At 42.5% G+C, this 22,283-nt stretch overlaps 1 protein-coding gene across 1 annotated transcript in view; it reads right to left on the minus strand.

Annotated features, from left to right (window-relative positions):
- Positions 1–14,668, minus strand: part of PLEKHA8 (pleckstrin homology domain containing A8) — a 24,397-nt gene extending 9,729 nt beyond the window's left edge. Inside the window, exons 1-10 of the mRNA XM_035894100.1 lie at positions 14,533–14,668; positions 13,164–13,280; positions 12,323–12,478; positions 8,778–8,902; positions 6,975–7,133; positions 6,032–6,072; positions 5,170–5,321; positions 2,376–2,535; positions 1,880–1,965; positions 1,145–1,203 (exon numbers count right to left, since the gene is read on the minus strand). Of these exons, the coding sequence (XP_035749993.1) occupies positions 1,145–1,203; positions 1,880–1,965; positions 2,376–2,535; positions 5,170–5,321; positions 6,032–6,072; positions 6,975–7,133; positions 8,778–8,902; positions 12,323–12,478; positions 13,164–13,185 (960 nt within the window). The 5' untranslated portion in view covers positions 13,186–13,280; positions 14,533–14,668. The remainder of the gene's footprint in view (positions 1–1,144; positions 1,204–1,879; positions 1,966–2,375; positions 2,536–5,169; positions 5,322–6,031; positions 6,073–6,974; positions 7,134–8,777; positions 8,903–12,322; positions 12,479–13,163; positions 13,281–14,532) is intronic.
- Positions 14,669–22,283: the final 7,615 nt, after the last annotated feature.

Consider the following 22,283-nt stretch of genomic DNA (forward strand, 5'->3'; position numbering starts at 1 on the left):
CCACACTGGGCACGCCTTTCCAGGGCACAACCCCAGACACATCTGGCTAGCCATCTGTCTAACGCAACCAAAAAAAAAAAAGCATCACAGTCCAAGATTCACATGGAACCTACCATTTCTGTCTGAAAAAATGCTTTAGGTTCATATGGCATCCTCCACACTGGTGGAAAGGAGTTTGGAAAGGAGTTAACTCAACCTGCTCTCTGAGCAAAGTCCCAGTTGCCCCAAGCTTCAAGTACAAGCAAGATTACCTTCTGACAACTGGTAAGCTGCAAATTCTCAGTTATACTTAGCAGTCATGGGCATGCTTAAGCTTTTTAATTTATTCCAAAGTTTGTTATACACAACTCCTCACAAAAATAAGAGGGAAAATATCAGAGTCGTCTTCTACATTAATTGTCACTTGACAATAAATATTCAATTTTTTTTTTTTTTAAATAGCATTCTTTCCTCTTGCTATTTTCAGTCTTTCAGTGGCTACCTTCAGCAAGGTAAGTGCATATCTGCCCCACTTTGCACCAAAAAAGTCTGAATGTATGCAGTGTTCCTTATCATACACTCAGGAGATATGTCTTGCTTTTCTTTCTTTTTCTTGAAAGAAAAGCTGTGAAAAGTCTCACTGTGGATACATCTTGTCTCACAAGTAGCACTTCAAACCTTTTCAGACTTGGAGCTGGAAGGACTGTCAGAATAAGAACTGAAGTTGCAGGGTCTGCCCTGACCTGCTGTGAAGCTCCTTCTCAACACACCAAGTTGCTCCTACTTCTTTGAGGAAAGGGTTTCTCCCCCCACCCTGGTCTGTTTTACAGTCTAAAGTCAGTATTCCTACCATCGCATCATGACTTACAACCTATTCAGCTCAGAATCAAAGTCATATTCATTAGGTATAACAGATGTTTTACTTGGCAGTCAATCAAGTATTTTATGAGTTTATGCACAACAGCTGGATTTATTAAACACACCATGTACTGTACGAACAGAATTAGGGGCATTTTAGCATTCTGATCTGACGGACAGTAACATTATCAAACATTAAACAGCCCTCCAGTATTGACTCCTACAACAACGATTCTTGAGCTTTGGTACCCAAAATAAATATTCTGTTAAAAAAAAAAAAAAATCAGTGTTAGAAATAAGCTGTTACCTTGATGTTACCTACAAAATCCATTTTAACAGGAGCAAAAACAGTTGGTCCCAGCTTGTCTAGAAAAAAAAAAATAAAAAAAGGAAGAAGGCCGTATTTTTAAATTGTCTTTTTTCCAGTCCTCATGTCTTAGTAACAATTAATTCCGTTTACTCTCTTAACAATTCTTCTAAATGTCAGGAGAATACTAAATGAATGATGTAAACCGAAGTCTTTCTTTGGTGTAGAACCAATCCACCCCAATTAGTACAAGTGTTAAAATACACCAACCTACAGTCTTCAAAAGGGTGCACGCTTACAGGGTCGTCACATCTACCGTTAGGTTCAGGGGCCAGGCAGGTGGGGGGCTGCACTAGCTGGAGATAGAAGTCTTTGGAAAAATTAAATAGCAGCAATAGCTAGTACAGCTGATGGCGTGCTATCAGCAGTATTGGACATGCAAGCCATTCCACACTGTTCTTTTGAGGGCAGGAAACTGCTGTTCCAGATATGCCCACAGATTTCTAGACAGCTTACACATGGGTCCCATCTAAATGAGTGGATCCTCTACAAAGTGAAAGAGTAAGAAACATCTTCTGGTACCAGTCAAATTGATTGTGCTGATAGGAACTATTTCTGTATCACTTCAGCAAAGAAACAAATTCTCCAAACCAACTGCTCCACCTTTTCTCACAGCTGGCAGCAGTCAAAAGGAGTTAAGATGCACCCGCAGCACGAAAAGAAAGAGCTGCTTACCCAGAACGGGCACAATTGCGTAACATGACTCCAGAAACTCTTCTGTCGGTATGCCCTCCTCCTCCCGAAGTTCAATATCGCTGAACCTGGTGTCCAGGACAAGCAGAAAAGATTGCTACCTTAATAACTCCTTTTGTACAACTTCTGAAGACACAATTACATTTCATGCCCACTTCACTTGCACAGAGGTAAAATTTATAGACATGGAACCACCAACATGGCTTTTGTTTCACTAGGTTAAAGTAAATGACTGCAGAAAATATGCATTTGGTGTCGTGCAAGCAAGGCCTATAATTATAACTAAGGAAAAATCTCCCACTCCACTCCGTACAGCCAATTCTACAAAGGATATCTTCTTCAATTACTGTGCTGCATGCAGTCTTGTTAAATAATGTCAGCAAATACAGCTTTACAGACAGAACAGACTTAAAAATGAGTCAATTAAGGGCTTAAACTTTCAATAATCCTTGTAATTTACATCTGCAACATGCACTACCTATTGCTCATGACACTGAAGAAGGTAGGAGAATCATTTTCATTTCTGTCTTCCTCACACAGAGTCAATCCGCTTGAAGAATTCGTTTCTGACTGCAGCAACTCGTGGGCACCAAAGCTTTCTACAGCTTGCAGCTTATTCTCTCCATCTTCTTTAATGCCTTACAACAGAAGAAAAATAAAAATAAGAAAAAGAAAACGGGCACACACCCATATTGTTATTCCTGTTCCTAAGACATGTCCTATTTGAAGAAAGGCACTTGGATATCTGGATCATACAAGTTTAAAAGCTTTCCCTGCGAATGCCATGACTCTCACCATGGTTCCCCTGCTGTCGGATGCTCAGACCACATTTCAACCAGTCCCCTCCCCGTTCCCTTTGATCAGACAGACCAAGCACCAGGCTCCAATGCAAGTGAGCCCACACATCCACAGCAAGGACAGCAATATGAGAGATAAGCTCTGAAGAAGTGATTGGGTGCATCAGGGATCAGACTCATGTCCTTGAAAGATTACTTCTCACATACTATAACTTCCCCAGCGCTGATAAAGTGGCACAGTGCATTTTCAAAAGCAGAAGAATAATAGTGACATGTTTGCTCCTTCTGATAAGCAAGTAAACTGGCTGCTTAGATGGGTACTGCTATGATATCAAAGGCTGCTACATTCTCCCCGATTTGTATGAGTATCTTTAAAGTTTCCCAGAAAAAGATCCAGTTCCCTCTTCCCTGCTGTGGTCTATTTTGTTTCTTCTTTTGGGTCAAGTGCATTTGTTTCAAATAAACAGAGCACCACATGAGCACCTCTGAAGGAAGACAAAGACTTAGACATCCAAAGAAAGGTCACATCCCATGCATGGTAAAGAAGTTTTGACCTCATGGAGAAGTGCAGAGAACAAGTCACAGCATCTGAGTGCACAGGCCATCGCCACAGCATGTCTTGCTGCCACATTGTCACACTAACATCCAAAATTTCTCAGGGAACATGTCTCTCCAGGAAAGGAATACTTTCAAAGGCCAGGAAGGATTTATAGACTTGAAGTGGAACTGAGCTTCTGGCTGAAGGGATCCAACCGCAAGGAACTATCTTCCTCTGAGCGAAGCCTGAAAACAAACTTGCAGCTTTCCCTATTACTTGCTGAACCACTAAATAAGCCTGGTGCTGGGTGAAAAAAGAATCACTCATACCCAGTAACAGCAATGAGACTTTAGCTTTGCTCCTCAGGGCAGAAAAAAAATGGCCTCAACCATCACTGACCATGCCTTACTCACAAGCAAAGCGCCTCTGCTAAGGAACTAGAGTTTGAGGGATGTCATTGATCTGTCCTTCACCAAGATGCACAGGATGGTGAGCAGAGAAACAGCCCAAGTCCACAGTGACTCCACAGGAGTGCCATGCATAAAGCCTGGGGTCCTCTGAAACTTCAAACTCAAACACTGCAAACACTAAATGACAAACAGAAATTTCTTACAGGTCTTAAAATGCTTGACTGTTTTTAAAGATTGACTGCTCTTAATAGAGATGAGAGGGAGGGAAGAGTATCTGAGACAAGGCAGAGCTGCTGGGCTCACAGGGAGCACCCAAATACAGCCATCAGCGAGACGGAGCCCCAGGCTGCCTGGGTCAGCTCATCCCAGATGGATGGCACTGCATGTCCTGCTCCACCCCATACTGCCAGCAAAACTCTGCAGCTCAGATGTGCCCAAGAGGGGGTAGGCTTTTCTCTTTTTCACACAGGAACAACCTCAGTAGCTAAATGACACCAACAACCTGACTTGAATTAGTTTCATCTCCTTGCTTTAGCACTGTATTCTTGAGGTGTTACGCTAAATGGCAACACATGCATATTATTCTGCAGGGACTTACCTCACTACACACTACCAGTTACAGAAATGGGAAAAATTCCAGAGAGAACCTATGTAAGAGCAAAATCACCATGTTCATTAACTTGGGCTTAAAAACTTCAGCTGATTCACTGACTGCATATGTATGTTTTGGAATAAAGGCCAGGCAGAGAAAACTACTGGGTTGGACTAGATGATCTCCTGAGGTCCCTTCCAACCCTTGCCATTCTGTGATTCTGTGATACAGCCCATTCAACAGGACGAGCAGAAATTATAAGTTACTTGTACAGACTTACCCGAATTAAGTTCAGCAGCCCCTAGCAACATAGCCATGTTGGATAGAATTTTATACCAAGTTAGTTCAACAGCGTTTCACTGAAGTCACACACAAATCTAAGTTTCATGCTATTGCTAAGGTAATGGAAGAAATAAGGTGCTTTCCAATATACTCTTACTTGTAGAGAAAGTGTTAATTTTCCATAAAGATTTGTCAGAGCAATTCAAGAGCAACTACAGTGTCAACCCCTCCAAGACAGGCACAAAAAGCTTCAATGCCCCCCCTTCTGACAGTGCGGCCCTACATACCAGCAGAGGTGCCAGCATTCCCAGCAGAGGCCCTCTGGGAATAACATGTCTGTCCACAGTGCAAGACGAGCCCAAGCCCTGCCAGGCTGTATTGTTACACACATCAATCAGCATCTAGAGGAGCCTCCACTTGTCCAAAAAAGAATTTTTAATTTCCTTCCCCATTCAGTGTCAAGTTAGCTATCAACAAGGGCAGGAGCTATGCTGGGAAGACTGGACAACAGGCAGATATCAGACTAAAATACACAGACATTCCCTGTCCTGGGAAGCAAGGGAAGGATCAGCACTCTCACAGGCAGCCTACATGTCCCTCCATTTACACTTAAAGAGTAATGATTCTAGATAAAAGATGGTGCATCTATTTACCTGCGAAGTCCTCTGCTATATGATCTTCAACAGAAGCATCACTGCCCCCTTCATTCATTTCCAGGTTTAAGCATTCCAGACTTTTAATAAGGGTTGGCTCTTGATGGTTAATTTCTGCTTTTACAGAGCCATTTTCACAGGAGCTCATCTGCCTGAAGAAAGGGAAAGAATAATGGTTAGTGTATAAAACATTGCTTGGTAAACTTCTTCCTGTGAAAACACACAAATAACAATAACAGAAAAACAGTTGACTGAAATTATAGGCTGTCACAGGCTGCTCTGAGCAAAATAACTTGTCTAAAATAACAAAAAGCAACAGGCAGCTCTTTGCAACAAGTAGGATTAACTATTCAACCTCAGTTTGTGAAGTTTGAATACATTTACAGTGATCTTTATTAAACAGAGATATAATTAAAAAAAACCCAGTTGATTACAAAAAAAGAAAATCACAGGCACGTGTTGTAGCTAAAAGAATATCTCCTCATTAGTACTTTAAAATATACATCCTCGCCATCTACTCCACAAATCGAAGCCTGCTCTCCATCAATGATTTTATGAGCTTACAGAGTGGAACCTAAGATGCAGGAAAGAGCACTGAAGTGGGAGAGAGCTGGCTGGTGACTGACCAGTAAGTCATGAAGTGGATGGCTGAGAAAAATAAAAGGGAAAGGGCTGATAGAGAGGAGACATGAAGTGGGGTGAGCCAGCTCCCTTTTGTTGTGTCTGCTTCCAAGTACGCAGCTTAGAGCAATACAATTCTGCCTGCATCCAGTACTAGTAATATTAGAGTAAAAATATGGAAAGAACGGACACTAGCAAAAACAGATTAGAAAGAGATTGACAGTAAAGACTTTTACTATACCTTTCTGTTGAGGTGTGACTGGAAAAGACAGAGTGCTTTATCTGTAAGATAAGTGGGGAAGGGGAATATTCTTTAAAGCAAGAAGACTGTATCATGCTTCTCAAACTTCACATTTTATTAAACCCAAGCCAGAGTCAGCAAAAAATCTGAATAGCTCAGCATATGCTCACTAATACTCTGGAGGCAGTAAAGAGACAGTGTGAAAAGATGCTACATTATTACACCATTAAAATATAAAAAAAAAGGGGGGGGGGAAGAAGAAAACCAGACTTCTTTTAGAAGCTAGCTAGCAAGTGCAAGTGAGACAACATACAGCATGTGGAAAAGAAACAAGGCAGTGAGTTTTCTTTGCAATGCTCTTTTCTTCGCTATGAAAAACCAGAAGAAACGTGGGGCCAGATACCAGGTATGGTGAAGTAATCTCACTTCCCAGATACAGTGACGCATCTGCCTTCCTACATACACCTTAATCTGCTGTTTGCCAGAGATGCTTCCAGTTTTGCATATGTAGTTGTGGATCCAGGATTCAAGAAAGTGCCCTTGTCATTAAAAAGATAAGCTCATCAGCTCCTGTTGGTGTATTACCACAGATCTGATGCTGCAGTAGCTTAGAAGAGTAATAACTGCTGTGAGCTCCCACAATGGACCAACCTGTCATACAGCCAGGTGTTTTCTGAAACGCCACTGTCTGCAGCTGGATTAGGCCCTGAAAGTTATGCTTATTAACTTTCACCTATCATTAAAAGTTAAGAGACTGATCACTGCTTATTAAAAACGGCCCTGCCTCACTTGCAAACCACAAGAAATAGCAGAGTATGTCCAGTGGAGGACTACTAGCTATAACATGGGTAAAAACGCATTCCCTCCTTTTTCAAATGCTACTTTACAAAAGGGTGCCTTACCATCCACGCCAAGACAGAAAGCAAAGGATACTGGCCATTACCTTGTTCGTCCTGAGAACTGCTAGATGCGGGGATCCAGGCGGGGTCTGGTGCAATAACTCAGAAGTGAAGGCAGTATTTGCAATCTGCATACATTCTTCAAGAGTCTTCAGGAAGGTGTCACAGGTTGATTTTAACAGAGCTCCCATATCAATCCCGCTCTGTGGGAAGAAACCAATTGGAAGAAGACACAGGCTCACCACAGATGATCAACTTGGAGCAACAAACGTCTACAAAGCCCAGAACGGCTACAGTCATGATTTCTGTTTAACATGAATTAAAATGCAATGTGTCAGCTGCTCGGAGAACTGGCATCACATATTACTGGGGCTATGCCCCCTCACAGCATTACCACCCTTGTCAGCCTCTCACTACAAGCAGCTCAGTATGCTTGCGTTTTAAAAGCAATGCCTCTTATCTCTGGTGGTAAAAGTGTATTAAATACCAAGTATTCAACAATGGCATTCCAGAAGACACCACTGACAGGAGAAATTAAAGTAAACAGATTAAATAGACACAGAATTATCTGCAGATAATAATTTCAAAAATCCCATGAACGAAAAATTACTGCAGTTGAAAGACAGGCAGAATGAAGTATCACATTGCCTCAATACTCTTCATCTCTGCAAAGTGCAGTTATGGATGCTGAAATGCTTTTGGCAATAAGTCTTTCCAGTTTAATACCAGTAAGATCAGGGAAAGTGAGTTTTCCCCCAGAAGTGTGAACTATGAGCTGGATAAACACCACGTTACTTGTTCATTGTCAACATTGCTTACTCATGAATGTCTTCAATACATTTAGTCAGTTTACAGAAATAACCTTGCAATTTAAGATATTAAGAGACAGCTTTAAACCTACCTGAACAAGAAGTTAAAATGGATATATTGATTGGAACAGCTATTAAAACCCAATATATTCTACAATAGCTATTTGTTCAATTTCTCCATGAAGTCTAAAGCTCTAAATCCACTATTTTTAAGGTACCATGGATTATGTGGGTTGTTATAATGGTATATTATGCAGACTCTATATTCAATTCAACCTGTGAGCTGCAAGTCCTAACAGTGCCTTTTAGTCATTTATACACTACACCACACTTCCACGCTGTCTGTTAATTCACCATAAACAGTTTATCAGGTATCTTTACAGAGATGGTTTGGACATACAAATGATTAATCTGCAGGTGTTTTGCCTGCCTGTCCTGCACCTGAGGATCCGTCTCCCCAGTGGGAGGCATCCTCAAAGCGAGGAGCAGATCACTGTCATTAGGAGACCCCTCTTAAACGAGGCTTCTTAGGTCAGGAAGATTTGCAAGGTTTGAAACTTTAACTTAAGTGAGGCTAATCAGGCAGTTCTTTCTAGCAATTTTGCTTTTTTGTGGTCTGCATTGTCTCTTGACCTTTTAAGGGTTTTGGCTGAGAAGTGTTTTGCTGAGCAGCATATTAATGACTCAGGGGCAGACAAACATGCGCTTCTTGCAAGTTATCTTTTTATAAAAAATCTTTTGCTTTTTTGATCCACTGTATACACATGATCACCTACAGAGATGTTATTATCTAGATCACAGATATTGTATCTCATCTCACTACTTGCTACCCCAACACAGGGAAAGTTATTTGCAACAATACAGTATTACTCCATTTAAACAAGAACTGTTGTGTGGGTACATTATTTCCCATGGGTTCTCTGCAGAAAGAGGGTGCAATATTAAGTAACCGTAGGTGAATACTACATTGGCTAACCAGAAGAGTTCACAATGCTCAAGACTTTACAGATGTGGTCTACACCAAAAATAGAGCTGTACCTCCGGTTCTGATATACCAGAAATGCTGGCTTCCTTCGTTTTATGCACTTGCTGAACAAGGAGGTTACAGTACAGTCTAAGTTCAGACATTTTAGTCTTCAAGGCTTCTGTGTTTTCAGTGAACTCTAAAAGTGAAACAAAAGAAAAGTTAAATTTATTGTATCCATCTTGCAGTATATGATTTTGGACAGTTGCTGAAATGGTATTATCCAATCTAATTCAATCAATATTTCCTTATTTCAAAACGTTTTCTATCAACTCAAAAAGATGAGCTGGACTGGCCATAAATTATGCTCCTGACAGGTAAAATACTGTTTCATTATTTGCCATCATAGACAGGAACATTATGTTCCTAAACCTAGGACACAGAGAAAAAGCAAGTACACAACACTTGACCTTAACAGGCCTTTTAAATAGGACGAAACCCCTATATATAATTTTTTTCCCCACTAAGTAGTTTAAGGTGTAAACAATTACACTGCGAATTAAAAGATCAGGGTTCTGGGTAGAAAACACTGGAGGGAAAAGACACATCCTGTCCAACACTACGAGATTAATTTAATATATATCCCTGAATCATAGAATGGTTGAGGTTGGAAAGGACATCTGGAGACCAGCTAGTCTTACACCCCCATTCAAAGCAGGGTCAACCAGAGCATGTTGCTCAGGGCCATGTCTAGTCAGGTTTTGAACAATGCCAAGGATGGAGGTCCACAACCTCTCTGTATGACCTGTTTCAGTGCTCCCTCATCCTCACAATATAAACATTTTTGCTTATGTCTCAATGGAGTTGCTTGTATTTAAATTTATGCCCATCTCCTCTTGTCCATTCACTGAGAAGAGTCTGGCTCCATCTTTTTTATGCTCTCCCATCAGATATTTCCTTTAATCATCTTAGTGGCCCTGTCTGGACTCACTCCAGTATGTCCATAAGTTTCTTGCACTAGAGAGTACAGAACTGAGCAGAATAATCCAAATATGACTAATAGTCAATCTGAGATTTTTCAGAAGTAATTTTATTACATTAGAGTCCCAGAATCACAAAATAAATTAATTTGTCTGTTAATAAGGCTAACGTGGTATAGTTCTGCAAATACATCAGTAGCTTTCCACCCTGTGCTACTGTATGTCAGCATATATTCTGGTTTTAGGCACTGTGCATCAGATCCCCACTCTGTGGAGTACCCTACAGTAGCATCTTTTGCTCAGTTCTGACTCAGTTTGAACCAGTTAGACAGGAACATTATGTTCCTAAACCTAGGACACAGAGAAAAAGCAAGTACACAACACTTGACCTTAACAGGCCTTTTAAATAGGACCAAACCCCTATATATAATTTTTTTCCCACTAAGTAGTTTAAGGTGTAAACAATTACACTGCGAATTAAAAGATCAGGGTTCTGGGTAGAAAACACTGGAGGGAAAAGACACATCCTGTCCAACACTACGAGATTAATTTAATATATATCCCTGAATCATAGAATGGTTGAGGTTGGAAAGGACATCTGGAGACCAGCTAGTCTTACACCCCCATTCAAAGCAGGGTCAACCAGAGCATGTTGCTCAGGGCCATGTCTAGTCAGGTTTTGAACAATGCCAAGGATGGAGGTCCACAACCTCTCTGTATGACCTGTTTCAGTGCTCCCTCATCCTCACAATATAAACATTTTTGCTTATGTCTCAATGGAGTTGCTTGTATTTAAATTTATGCCCATCTCCTCTTGTCCATTCACTGAGAAGAGTCTGGCTCCATCTTTTTTATGCTCTCCCATCAGATATTTCCTTTAATCATCTTAGTGGCCCTGTCTGGACTCACTCCAGTATGTCCATAAGTTTCTTGCACTAGAGAGTACAGAACTGAGCAGAATAATCCAAATATGACTAATAGTCAATCTGAGATTTTTCAGAAGTAATTTTATTACATTAGAGTCCCAGAATCACAAAATAAATTAATTTGTCTGTTAATAAGGCTAACGTGGTATAGTTCTGCAAATACATCAGTAGCTTTCCACCCTGTGCTACTGTATGTCAGCATATATTCTGGTTTTAGGCACTGTGCATCAGATCCCCACTCTGTGGAGTACCCTACAGTAGCATCTTTTGCTCAGTTCTGACTCAGTTTGAACCAGTAGATGCAAAGCTTGGTGAAGATGCACATAAGGGTAAGATGAGAAGCGATTCCTCACCTCAGGAATCCTGAGGATTCCTCACCTGCCCCCGCATTTGCTCAGGATCACTGATATATTAACAATAATTTGCTGGTTTTCCATCTTCTGCATAGTCATTGTGCTGAGGTTACACAAGGGTAAGGCATGAGGTCTCACACTGACTCATGAATAACACCATGCTTGTAAGCAAGAAGGGTTTTCACTGGCATGAAGGTGAGATTGTTGGTGAAAACAAAAAGGTAAGTGAATTAATTTTCATACCCCGACCATGATTTGATTTCAGTTTCTGAATACTAGAATCATAGGTTGGAAAAGACCTCTAAAATCATCAAGTCCAACCATCAACCCAACACCACCATGCCTACTAAACCACGTCCTGAAGTGACATGTCTGTGTTCTTTTAACACCTCCAGGGATGGTGACTCCACCACCTCTCTGGACGGCCTGTTCCAATGTTTGACCAGTCTTTCAGTAAAGAAATTTTTCCTAATATCCAATTGAAACCTCCCCTGAGGCAACTTGAGACCATTTCCTCTCATCCTATTGATAGTTACTTGGGAGAAGAGACCAACACCCACTTCGCTACACCCTCCTGTCAGGCAGTTGTAGAGGGCAATAAGGTCTCCCCTCAGCCTCCTTTTCTCCAGGCTAAACCACCCCAGTTCCCTCAGCTGCTCCTCATCAGACTTGTGCTCCAGACCCCTCAACAGCTTTGTTGCCCTTCTCTGGACACTCTCCAGCAACTCCTTCTTGAACTGAGGGGCCCAAAACTGAACACAGTATTCAAGATGCAGCCTCACCAGTGCCAAGTACAGGGCATGACCACTTCCCTGCTCCTGCTGGCCATGCCATTCCTGATACAAGCCAGAAATGTATGTAGTATGCACATTTAAAACCAATTGCAAACCTTTTTTAATTGCCAAGGGATTCTTTAAGTGCAGAAGACAGCCCAGTTAGAAGATGTAAGGAAAGGGTCTGAGAAACTGCAAAGCTCAAGAGACACTGGTATGAGAGGCTGGGTCATCATACTAAGACAGTTGCACAAGGTAGGTGTCTTAGCTTCATACAGTCTGCATCCCAGTGACCCGCAGCTAGGAGCTACTCACTCCTTGTACTTACAGAACCCATTAGTACATGTTTTTCAAATTATTTATATGTAGTATATTTTAAGGAAAAGCCAAAGTTTTCAAATCCCTGCACCCGAGACTTCTAGCTAGAGTTCCCACATGGCTTGGCTTTTAGTGGCACCAAAGACCTGAAGCACATGTTGGACACGGAGTTCAGGTATGGATTTTGTCATCTTTGTGTGTATGTCTAGTAGGGCAAGGATGGGGAAATAAGAAGTAAACAGTATGAACTGGCAAAAGGGTGTTCTTGCCTTTTTCCTTCTGTGTCCTGCTGTCAGTCAGACAGGCTTTGGCAGTTCCTAGCGCAACCAGCCACTTTTGCCTTTCAACTGCATTTCTTGCCTTCAGATAGAAGTATTGTTCCCCTGGGATGATCAGATCCATTCGTGTGTTATCTGCAGGATGAACTGAAAGCAACATAGATTTCAGAACAGTCCCTCAGCCCTTCCCAGCCCAACTGAATATACCAACAGATATGTTAGGTGGCAGGTGAAACAATAATGAAAGAAGAAGAATCTACCGCCCCAAACTTCCCCTGTTGCCATTTTATAACTTCTCCTCTGAGTTAGAAAATAGACAGGACACACACACACATACAGCTGTGGGACAAAAGGCTATGAAAGGCAGTTCTGTGATCAGTACAATATCATCTGGGAGTCTCTATGGAAACGGCATCCTCTCTTGGCAAGCCTCTCTTTCAGGTTATCAGCCCGTAACTGAACCTCAAAGATGTGGCAAGCAATCCAGCATGAGTGAGCAGACCTAGTATGGAAGTTTATTATTCATATTTCTAGCTTCAGCTTTGTGCTTATGAAGAGCCATTTGAAGCTGTGTGACGTTCCACCATGGCTCATGAAAAACAGTGACCCACCTGCACGTAGAATACCCATTATATTAGAGGCTTGCAGTTTTCTTAACATTTTCAAAATACTATAGAATAAAAACTGGCATATAGATCAAGTTACTGAGTTACTACAAATACATACCAAAGAAATCAAGCTGCCAAATAGCTGTTGTGACCTGAAATCTCATCTTTAATGCAGTATTACTGGACAAACTTCATGCAGCTGAGTGTTAGTGTATTGTAGTTACCTTGAATTTCACACACAGCCATTTGGATGCTTCCCTTACAACCCTTCCAGGCATCTTCCTGAGAGTCGTAATAGGACAGGATGCCACCACAGAGAAGAAACCATCGAGGCTGCCAGCCTGAAAAACAAAACTGCATTTCTCAGTTACTTCTCTCCCTACAATTCTACTACCTCATCCTCATTTGCTGCAGATAAGGCCCCAAAGATTCTCAGTGCCCCCTAGGGAAATTAAACTCTTTAAAGCGGTAAGATTTGTGGACAGGCCTGGATGTTGTATACCACAACCCCTACTTGCTGGCAGCTACATGTCCTTTCTGCAGGCAGCTGGACCACAGCGGTGTGCTCCTGAGATGCCATATGTCATTTTCAGTAATGTTGTTAGCACCATGTCACTGACTCACTCTCTCTTCCAAAACCATCTTTTTAGTCCAGCACTCCTCAATTCCTTCCATCACTCCTCAACCCACTGTCTTGCCTTACACGTCTTCCTCCCTTGCAGGGAAGGGCTAGCCAAACCGTCCTGAAAAGCAATGGCCAAGAAACTCCTAAAAATCAAGGGAAGGAGGGGACAGAGGTGTATGTGTTGATTTCTGAACACCATCTTTCAAGGAAGCAGTTCTCAATAGCTCTTGAAACTCTTGTACTGCCCACATAAAAAGTAATCTTGAATTAATCACTTGCACTTCTAGATACATTCCCAGAGAATAACCAAAACACCAGGCTAGACCAAACCCAATAGTTCTGGGTACCACTTTTGCCCACCCTGCTGCCCAGCTTCAGAAGTAAATTACCCTTTTTGTTTTTTTCTTTTGGAAGTACTACAGCAGTATGAAAAGATATAAACAAACAAGACATGACAGCTGTCATTTATGTCCAATTAAAAACTATAAGCTCATTAACTTAAGAAGAAACGAGGCAGTAACCTTACTGGACAAAAGCAGCTTTCATTACTGAGCTGCAACAAGCTTCCCCAGCCAGAACCAAGGGAGCAAGATTCCAAAGCTCCCCACGCTGTGCTGGCAAAGCATCTCTGGGAAAAACGCTTTGACAAGACCATGTGGGCTATGTGGCTCCTACACATTTTTGCAGAGGGGCCTCACTTCTGCTGTCCCCTGCACCGGGGCTCTGCCAACCAGCACAGGGCTGCAGGAGCCCCAGCTGGGCTCAGACAGGTATCATGGTGGAGGAATGACTGCTCCTTACCAGCTAGGGACTGATTCCTTAGGCTACTGCTGAAGCCAAGTGCAACTCAGTTTAAGGTTAGAAAGCCCTAAAGCCACATGCTAATAGTAGGAGTATGGTTTGGGGGGGGGGGGGGTGGAGGGGTTGTTTGGTTGTTTTTTTAAACAAGCAATACCATCTGGGCTAACCTCATCTATAGGTTATGGAACCTTTGGGGTGCCTAGAAAGCAAATTAAACATAAATCCTTTTTCACGTTCTTCCAGAGGTCTTCCATTATTTCCTAGAAGAATATAAAAACATCATAAATGCCAAAGTATTCTCAATATGTATTTATGTTATATGAAGGGAAAAAAAAAAATCACAAGAATGAGAATTAATAAAAAAAAAAAGAAAAAAGAAAACAAGACTAATTTTTATTTGTCTCGCCACCAAAATAAAGAGGCTATCCTAAAAGTCACTATTGATATAGAGGAACTCGCAAAAAAAGGAGGCGATTGTTCAGCAAAGAGCAGTAGTTAATTGCTTCAGACACTCAATGGCACAGAACCAATCCTTTAAATAATGCACAGCGCCACAGTCAATACAAGCCTCTAATTCAGTCTGGAAATCCTGCTGCTGCACATGAATCATTTCAGTCATGGTCCTACAGCTTACAATTGCAGCTGATGCTCAGCCAAATTGCATCCCATCAATCAAAGGCTGTGCAATCAATTAGCCAACGTACAAAGCACTCTGCCTCCATCACTTCGGAGGCTGGTTAAAAATACGGTGTAAGTCAATATATTTTGTTGAGGTTTTTGTTTGGTTGGGTTTTTTGGTTCTGGGTCGTCTTTTTTGGAAGGGGAAGCACCAGTTATCTGTCTTCCTTTGCAGAATCAAACTCTTCTTTAGTGGACATGTATTGAAAAGACTATGATAGGCAATTGTTAACTAGGACAGCATATATTTTCAGAACGGAATTGTTACACTAATAAAAATACATTTTTGTAAAAGGAAACCAACTTTAAAAAAAAAAAAAAGGTCACAGCAAGGTTCTCTCGGGAGATACACTAACCACCTGGTACTTACTGGCACCAAGTCAGCAGCCATGGGAAGGTTATCCTAAACAACCAGCTAAAAATAGCGTGTGGCTGACAAATCACGGGCAGTGCAACAGGGATATGGTCTTCGATCACAGGCCCTTCACATTTGCAGACAAGCAAAGAGCAGAGGACAAAAAGACCACAACAAAAACCAAAGCAGCAAAAAGTAACTTAGACACTTCCATGAACACAAGTCTTGGGTTTATTCAGTTTTATTCTCTCCCCATAAACAGTCCTAGGGATATTGCAATTTTTGGAGCTGAGCGTTCAGACTTATCTGACACAGAAAGTTAAAGCTGAACCTTTCGTGGTCTTACTGGTGCCAGCACTAACACAACTTTGAAGAAGAATTTACTAAGCCCATTTATGCTGGTGGGGCACAGGCAGGACAAAATATAGCTCATACTTCCAAAATATAGCTCATTTTAGAGGCACAGAGCCATTAACTGTAAAAATTGACCTTGCTGAGGATAGATAGATAGATATAGATAGATAGATACAAACCCAATAAAATGCAAAGCACAATAAAAGGAGTTGTAGCTTAAGGTCTCAGCCATAGAAGAAAGTGAAGAGATTTCAGACAGCTTCACAGACACTGGTTAAGGTCCTAATACATATTGCACTCCTGTGTGAAACTTCCAAGTTAGTACCTGCAGTACCTGGAAGATCTGCTATTGTCTGCTACAGAAACAGATATTTAAGCAGTCTGTGCCTGCTAAGGATTCAGTATTTCTCCAGAAGTTTCCACAGCCTGAAAGATTCTGCCTACTGCCACCATTACACTTCAGGAAGTCTGGATGCAGTTATTACTGAGGAAACTTGACATTTCTTGATAACACAGTTGAAATTTGGACATAATTCAAACTTTGATGTTATACAACTCAGACTCCAGACAGCATTCGTTCCAAAGTGCCAAGCCTGAAAACACATTTGAAGACATGTAGATCATGTCAGACATCCACAAAGCCAAACCATCTGGGAGAATTACAAACCCAAGAAGTCAAACTGATGACCTGGAACACAAGCTGCAATTAAGAATTGCCAGTTCCAGCTGCATTTCTAAAAGGCACAAAGGCCCGACACCCGGGTTTTTATTACTGCTTGCTTTCCACTAGAATTATGTAATAACTTCATGCTTACTAATTTCTTGAGCTTCAACATAAGTCTTTAAAAACTTAAGCAACAGATAGTCCTTGGACTTCTTTCACCTTAATTCAGATTTTAAGTGCGGATAGGAGATAATTCGGAAATTGCCACGTTACGGCAACATCCGCCTAATAGAAGAAATTAAAGCCTTCATCACATCCCTACTGATAACATCATGGGCAAGACCCAGGACCCGGATGCAGGTGGCAGAGCAGGGGCAGATCCCTGCTTTTCTGTGCAGGGTTGCAAGACAGTCCCAGAGCAGCTGCTCCGACAGTCAGAGACATCTCACAGCAAGAACAAGCAATATCCACCTTTTCACCCCACCCTGAGCAAAGTAAGCTGTGCTGTGTGTTCACTGTACCAGCACCCATCGCTTTATCTCCCTGCGCCCAGGGGCAGAACCACCACAGCTTCTGCCCAGTGAGGTGTCAACGACTGATAGCTCCATTACAGCTGCTGAAAACTCAGCTCAAATAGGACCAAGACAGCACTGGCGTCTTGCAAAAAGCAAGAGAAAATCCAATGTACGTCCTTCCCCAGTTGCCCATGCCGATGCAAGTCTATGAATGCCATCGGGTTTGCACCTTTGCTAAAGCCCAGCCTGCTCCCAGTTGTTCAGGTCGCGGCTGTTGGCCAGAACGTACCGCCTTCCCCTCCCGCAATGGTGACTGCAAAACACCCGCCGCCTTCCAGTTACAAGGAAAGTCATATTTTCCCGTAAGAGGATGCACCTAACAGCCAAAACACAGCACCAAGTCAAGAGATCCTACTTCCAGCTTAGAAGACTGCAGAGCTGCCCTGGACGGTGCAGAGAAAAACCTGGCTTTGTACTGAGCTGCCTGCATCCTCTCACCTGTACAACGCAAACGTTTCACGCTAGCCCAGAAGGACCACTGCTAGTCTTACTGCACTAACATCCAATGCATGAGGATTTCCCTGGGGAATTAAGGCTATGAAAGTCTCCAGGTCACAGATGGACAAAACAGTCATTTTCAAGATCCCAGCGCGCTTGCAATCTCAACTACTGGGTGTGCACACCGAATCTTACAATCCAGTTCTTCACCGGTGCGTACCTCTCACAAGACTAAGTTCCGTTCACACGGCTGCGTGTTTCATGCTGTCGGTCACCACTGTGTTTCCAGCTGGGAACATCGCATAGTAAAAGAGTATCTTGTACCGACCGAACTTGAAACTTTTCCCCTTTTTTACCTTGTATAGCGAATACAAGTAATACAGTTAAACGGTTGTCTTGATATAAGCAATTTGCACCCAAAACCACTGCCTGCTCTTCCCATACAGCCTCCTAAGTCTACCCACTATTTTGGGAAGGGCAATCCCAGGCACTGGAACACATTTCGCAGCCTTAATTCTGTAGCGAAACAATTTGCCAGGATAAAAATCCACAGTCCGTACCCACGAGGGCCAGCAGGCAGGCAGACAAGAGTGGGTGACGACTCATGCATCTCCTCTGAGGTATGATCCTCTCACCTAGAGAGCAGCTTCTAGAAATGCTGATACTGCAATTTTACTCTGATTATGTGCACATTAACGACAGGAATCAATACCAAAAGCCCCTAAAGGTAACGAAGTTAACAGATTTAGCACTTCAGCAATGGTATCACTTTTTTAAAGCACTTGTTTGAGGGACACTAGAGGTTCAAGTGAAGCAAGCAACAGCTGGAAACAGCTTTAACACAGTGACCCTCTCCCAGATGATTTTTCCCACGGGGGTCCCATAAAATCCACCCTCATTTCAAACGTAATTGTTAGGGCAGTGCTAGCAGCATTGAAAAAGCATCCTGCCGTCACAGGGCAACCGGGTTTGTTTGTGAACGATTTTATGCCAGCGACCATTCAAGGCACAGAGAGTGCAATGCACCAGCAGTCAGGCATTTTTGAAGGGGACACAGTGAAAGGATGAAAGGCAGAGAGGGGATCATGGAGAGTGATGGAGGCAAAAGTTCAGTAATCCAGGCCACTGCCCAGACACACTAATTAAAAGTCATTCAAAGCTCTTAGGAGTTTCCCTCCTCTATTTACACTTCCCAGCCCCAGCAAACTAGCTGCTCCTCTCTCCCACTCCTGGGGTGGTTATCAGGCCAGACTGAGCCAAGGCAATGAATTTATGTAAACACACAAGGTGGTATCTCTTCACCATCATTCTGCCACGCCTCTTGTATCTGTCTTACCCAGCCATTCCTGGGAGATCACTTACTTATTTCAGTGCAGGACTGAATGCAGAGGCACCGGTACTGCAGCATACCTGGCAGGGAACACTGCACCGCGTAGGCTCTGCAGCATTGCTCCAACACCCACAGAGGAGAGAGGGGACACAGTTTTCCATTCCTGCAGCCTCATCAAACTTTTCTGCCATGAGCACATTACTCAATTCCAAAAAGGTATGACAAAAGCAAGATTGCTGCGTGAAAAGAAGGGGGAGGAAAGGAAGCGAGAGATGAGAGAGAAGGTCAAACCACACAAATGTAATTACGCAAACTCCAAAGAGAATGAACTAACTAGTCCCTGAAGCATCCTGGGTGAGAAGCATAGCTGGGTGAGACTCAGTCATCCACCTAAACTAATGCCTGGCCTCCGAGAACAGCTACGGTCAGTAATACAGACTGACCATAGCCATAGTTGCCCTGAAGGCAATAGAAACCTCAGCTGCCTAGGTCCACCTCCACAAAAGCCAGACTTCTCATTTTATATGACCAGAACTTGGCCTATACCCAGAGGCTAAAAAGAAGGGAAAAATGATAAACAAAAGCTTTTTAGAACCAAATGTTTATCTAAGTGTGAAGTTTTCAATTACTTCCTCCATCTCTAAAAACATATGGCCTTATTTCCAGAGTTTGATATCAACTGGAAGTGTATGAGTCTCCCATCCTAAAAGGTCAGATTTCTTAAATTAAACTCGCAAAACAAAGACTCACTATAAACGGTATCACATGCATCTGGATTCAAGCTATAAAAACTGCTGCTCTTCCATGTTTTCTTGAGCTCTCCTCCCAGGTTTGTTAAGGAATTCTGAATCACTGAAGACGAGAGTAATTTAAAGTTTTATGTGAAAGCTGAAATTTACTGCCTAGTGCTGGCTCTTGGCATCTTGGGATAAATTGAAAAGAACTCAGAGCACAACAATAAAACGAGAGTGGATGACTGCAGACAGGAAGGTGGAGAGAGCGAACTATGGTATGTGGTATGATACAGCATCACTAGTGATGGCATGAATGAGAGGGTGTCATGCCTCGAGGAAGAAGAATTAGGGTAAGAGTTACTCAGCACAATTAAGGAAGTGAATACTTAAACACCAGGAAAAGCTTAGCTTTGTGAAGAAAAGCAATCAAAGCCATTTCACGGAGCATAAAAAGAATACTAGGCAGGTCAGCGGAGGCAGTCAGCATTTTTCTTTCTAATGATGAAGCTGCTTTGATCCCCAAGCCAGGAGCTGATACACACCACCTTTTCCAGAGTCAGCAGCAATCCTGCCTGTGGCCAGTGGTCCCAGGCAAGGCGTGCTTTCACTGAAGGTCTGAACCGAATTGAATTTCAGCAGAAAAATTGACTCAAAGTGCCAAGCTTTTACATACACCACTGAAGGAAGGTCTTCCTCAACTCCACACTCTGTTTCCCTGTGGGTAAGCGTTAGTTTACTCACTCTATAAGCCTGGTGAGAAATCAAAATCACAGATTATTTTCACACGGTAATCTCCAACGACTAAAGAAATTTCTTTTGCTAATCAGAAGGTATGCTTAACAAAGAGTGTGAATCGCAGGTTGAGTTCAGTCGGAGAGTCCGGGGCGGGGGGGGCAGTTTCCAAACAGCAAAGAGCAGCCTTCAGGTGCAGCTCACCTCCGCTCTCTCCTCTCTGTCCTGCCAGCAGCATCCCCTGGTCTGAGATCTTTCCTGCTGCAACACTGCAGCCAGGACCCAGCTCTGATGCTGTCCATGCCAGAATGCTCTAGGCTCAGCCAGGACCGCAGGCAGAGGCAGCACAGTGGACCAAGGAGCTATAGGGAAGGTATAGGGTGATGCTTTTGTCACCCCAACTGCTTACTACAACAAGTAGTACTGAAATAAGAGTTACACTCCCATTATCCATGCTACGAGCCCGTCCCTAGCCTCCACAACTTTTAACGAGCAATGCTAACATTAGGTAGAGAGTTTTGGCAAAGGATGAAATCTAGGAATTTTTTTAAGATCAAGTTACATGCTTTACTGTCAGCTCAGCTGAGGCCAACTTACACGCCTGCCTGATTTAAGTCACTCAGCTTTGGGTTTTGAGGATTAATAATTTGAAGTTTGCAGAGGCATCATATATTTGCTCAAGTGAAAAACTGCTATCACACTTTATAAGTCAGCAGTAATTCTGCTTGCAAAGTTCTCTGTGCCCTGAAGGGTTTAACCAATTTAGCGGGGGAAGCATAGACAAGAGCAATCTCAGGGCACGCTCACTGCAAACACAAGATCCCAAGTGGATTTTTGTAGGCTAGACCTGTGTACATGCATACGATCCAAAGTTGGCACACTTCACTTGAACTTAAACAAAAATATCACATTGAGAAATCACTATCTGGTGGCCATAGCATTAGGGGAGAGAAAAACCCTAAAATCACAGCTCTCTAAATTCAGAGATTTCAGAGGCAGCACTGGCACCACTGCAGATAGAGACCACAACATGAGCACAGAATCAACACTAGAGGAAAATCCTATCTCAAAGCAGAAATCAAGTAACACTAACCCTATTTATCCTAATCTATACAAAGCAAACAAGTGCATTTATTATAAAACAAGATAACTTGTTTGAGCAGTAAGGCAAGCTAATCTGTCTTTCAGTTGCTGGCAATCATGCCGTGCTTTCCTTGCCCTTTGCCCACCGAAAGCCAAGCTTGTTTCCTACTTCTGAAATGTTTTTGCTGCCAATAACTATGTAATTTGCAACAGAGATCTAGCTCCCTGCCCAAGAGCCAGGGCGAAACAAGTTGGTGCGGACTTGACCTCTCACGATGGCGATGACAGAAGGGGTTATAAAACCAAAATTCCAAAAAAAAGACTCAATTACCAACAAACTTCATCATCTCCTCTCTCACAGCAAGAAGGGAAAGCAGTTCTCCTTTTCTACAGTTTTAAGCTTGTTCTTTGGCAAATGTCTCACCTCCTCCCTGTGTGAAACAAAGGTGCGTTCCTCGCTGTGAGGAGAAAAGGGCGTAAGATACCTGCTGCTTACATCAGTGCTGTGTTACTAACATGGGCAAACACCAACACGCAAAAGGTGACACACGTTTTCCTGACTCTTTGCATACAACATTAACACCACGCAGCACCAGAGCAGTTAACCTTGAGCAAGAGGAAAAGCAGAATACTGACAGAAATACTGTTCTGGATGACCTGTTGAACCCTCTTGCTTCCCTTAATCCCCAAAAGGAGGCTTTCCTGTCACTCACTCCCCAGCTCTGTGCTACTGCTGTGATAAACTCTGCATTCCAACATGATATTTTTTTTGCATCATCGCATAAATTTATAACTTAATGGCTTCAGGGCAGGAAGTCTTCATTTCATGCCAAAAGAAAGCACATGCAAGCCTAGTTAGCTTGCAGAACAGAAAATTTACTGTTCTCAGATGCACACCAGACAGGCCTTCTACAAACTAAGAAAAGGCATGGAGTGACCTTGACCACCGCATTTATTAGCGGAGTCAAGTTTCAG

The sequence above is a fragment of the Egretta garzetta genome, unplaced genomic scaffold (assembly GCF_000687185.1).
Source record: "Egretta garzetta isolate BGI_Z169 unplaced genomic scaffold, ASM68718v1 scaffold94, whole genome shotgun sequence".
NCBI lineage: Eukaryota > Metazoa > Chordata > Aves > Pelecaniformes > Ardeidae > Egretta > Egretta garzetta.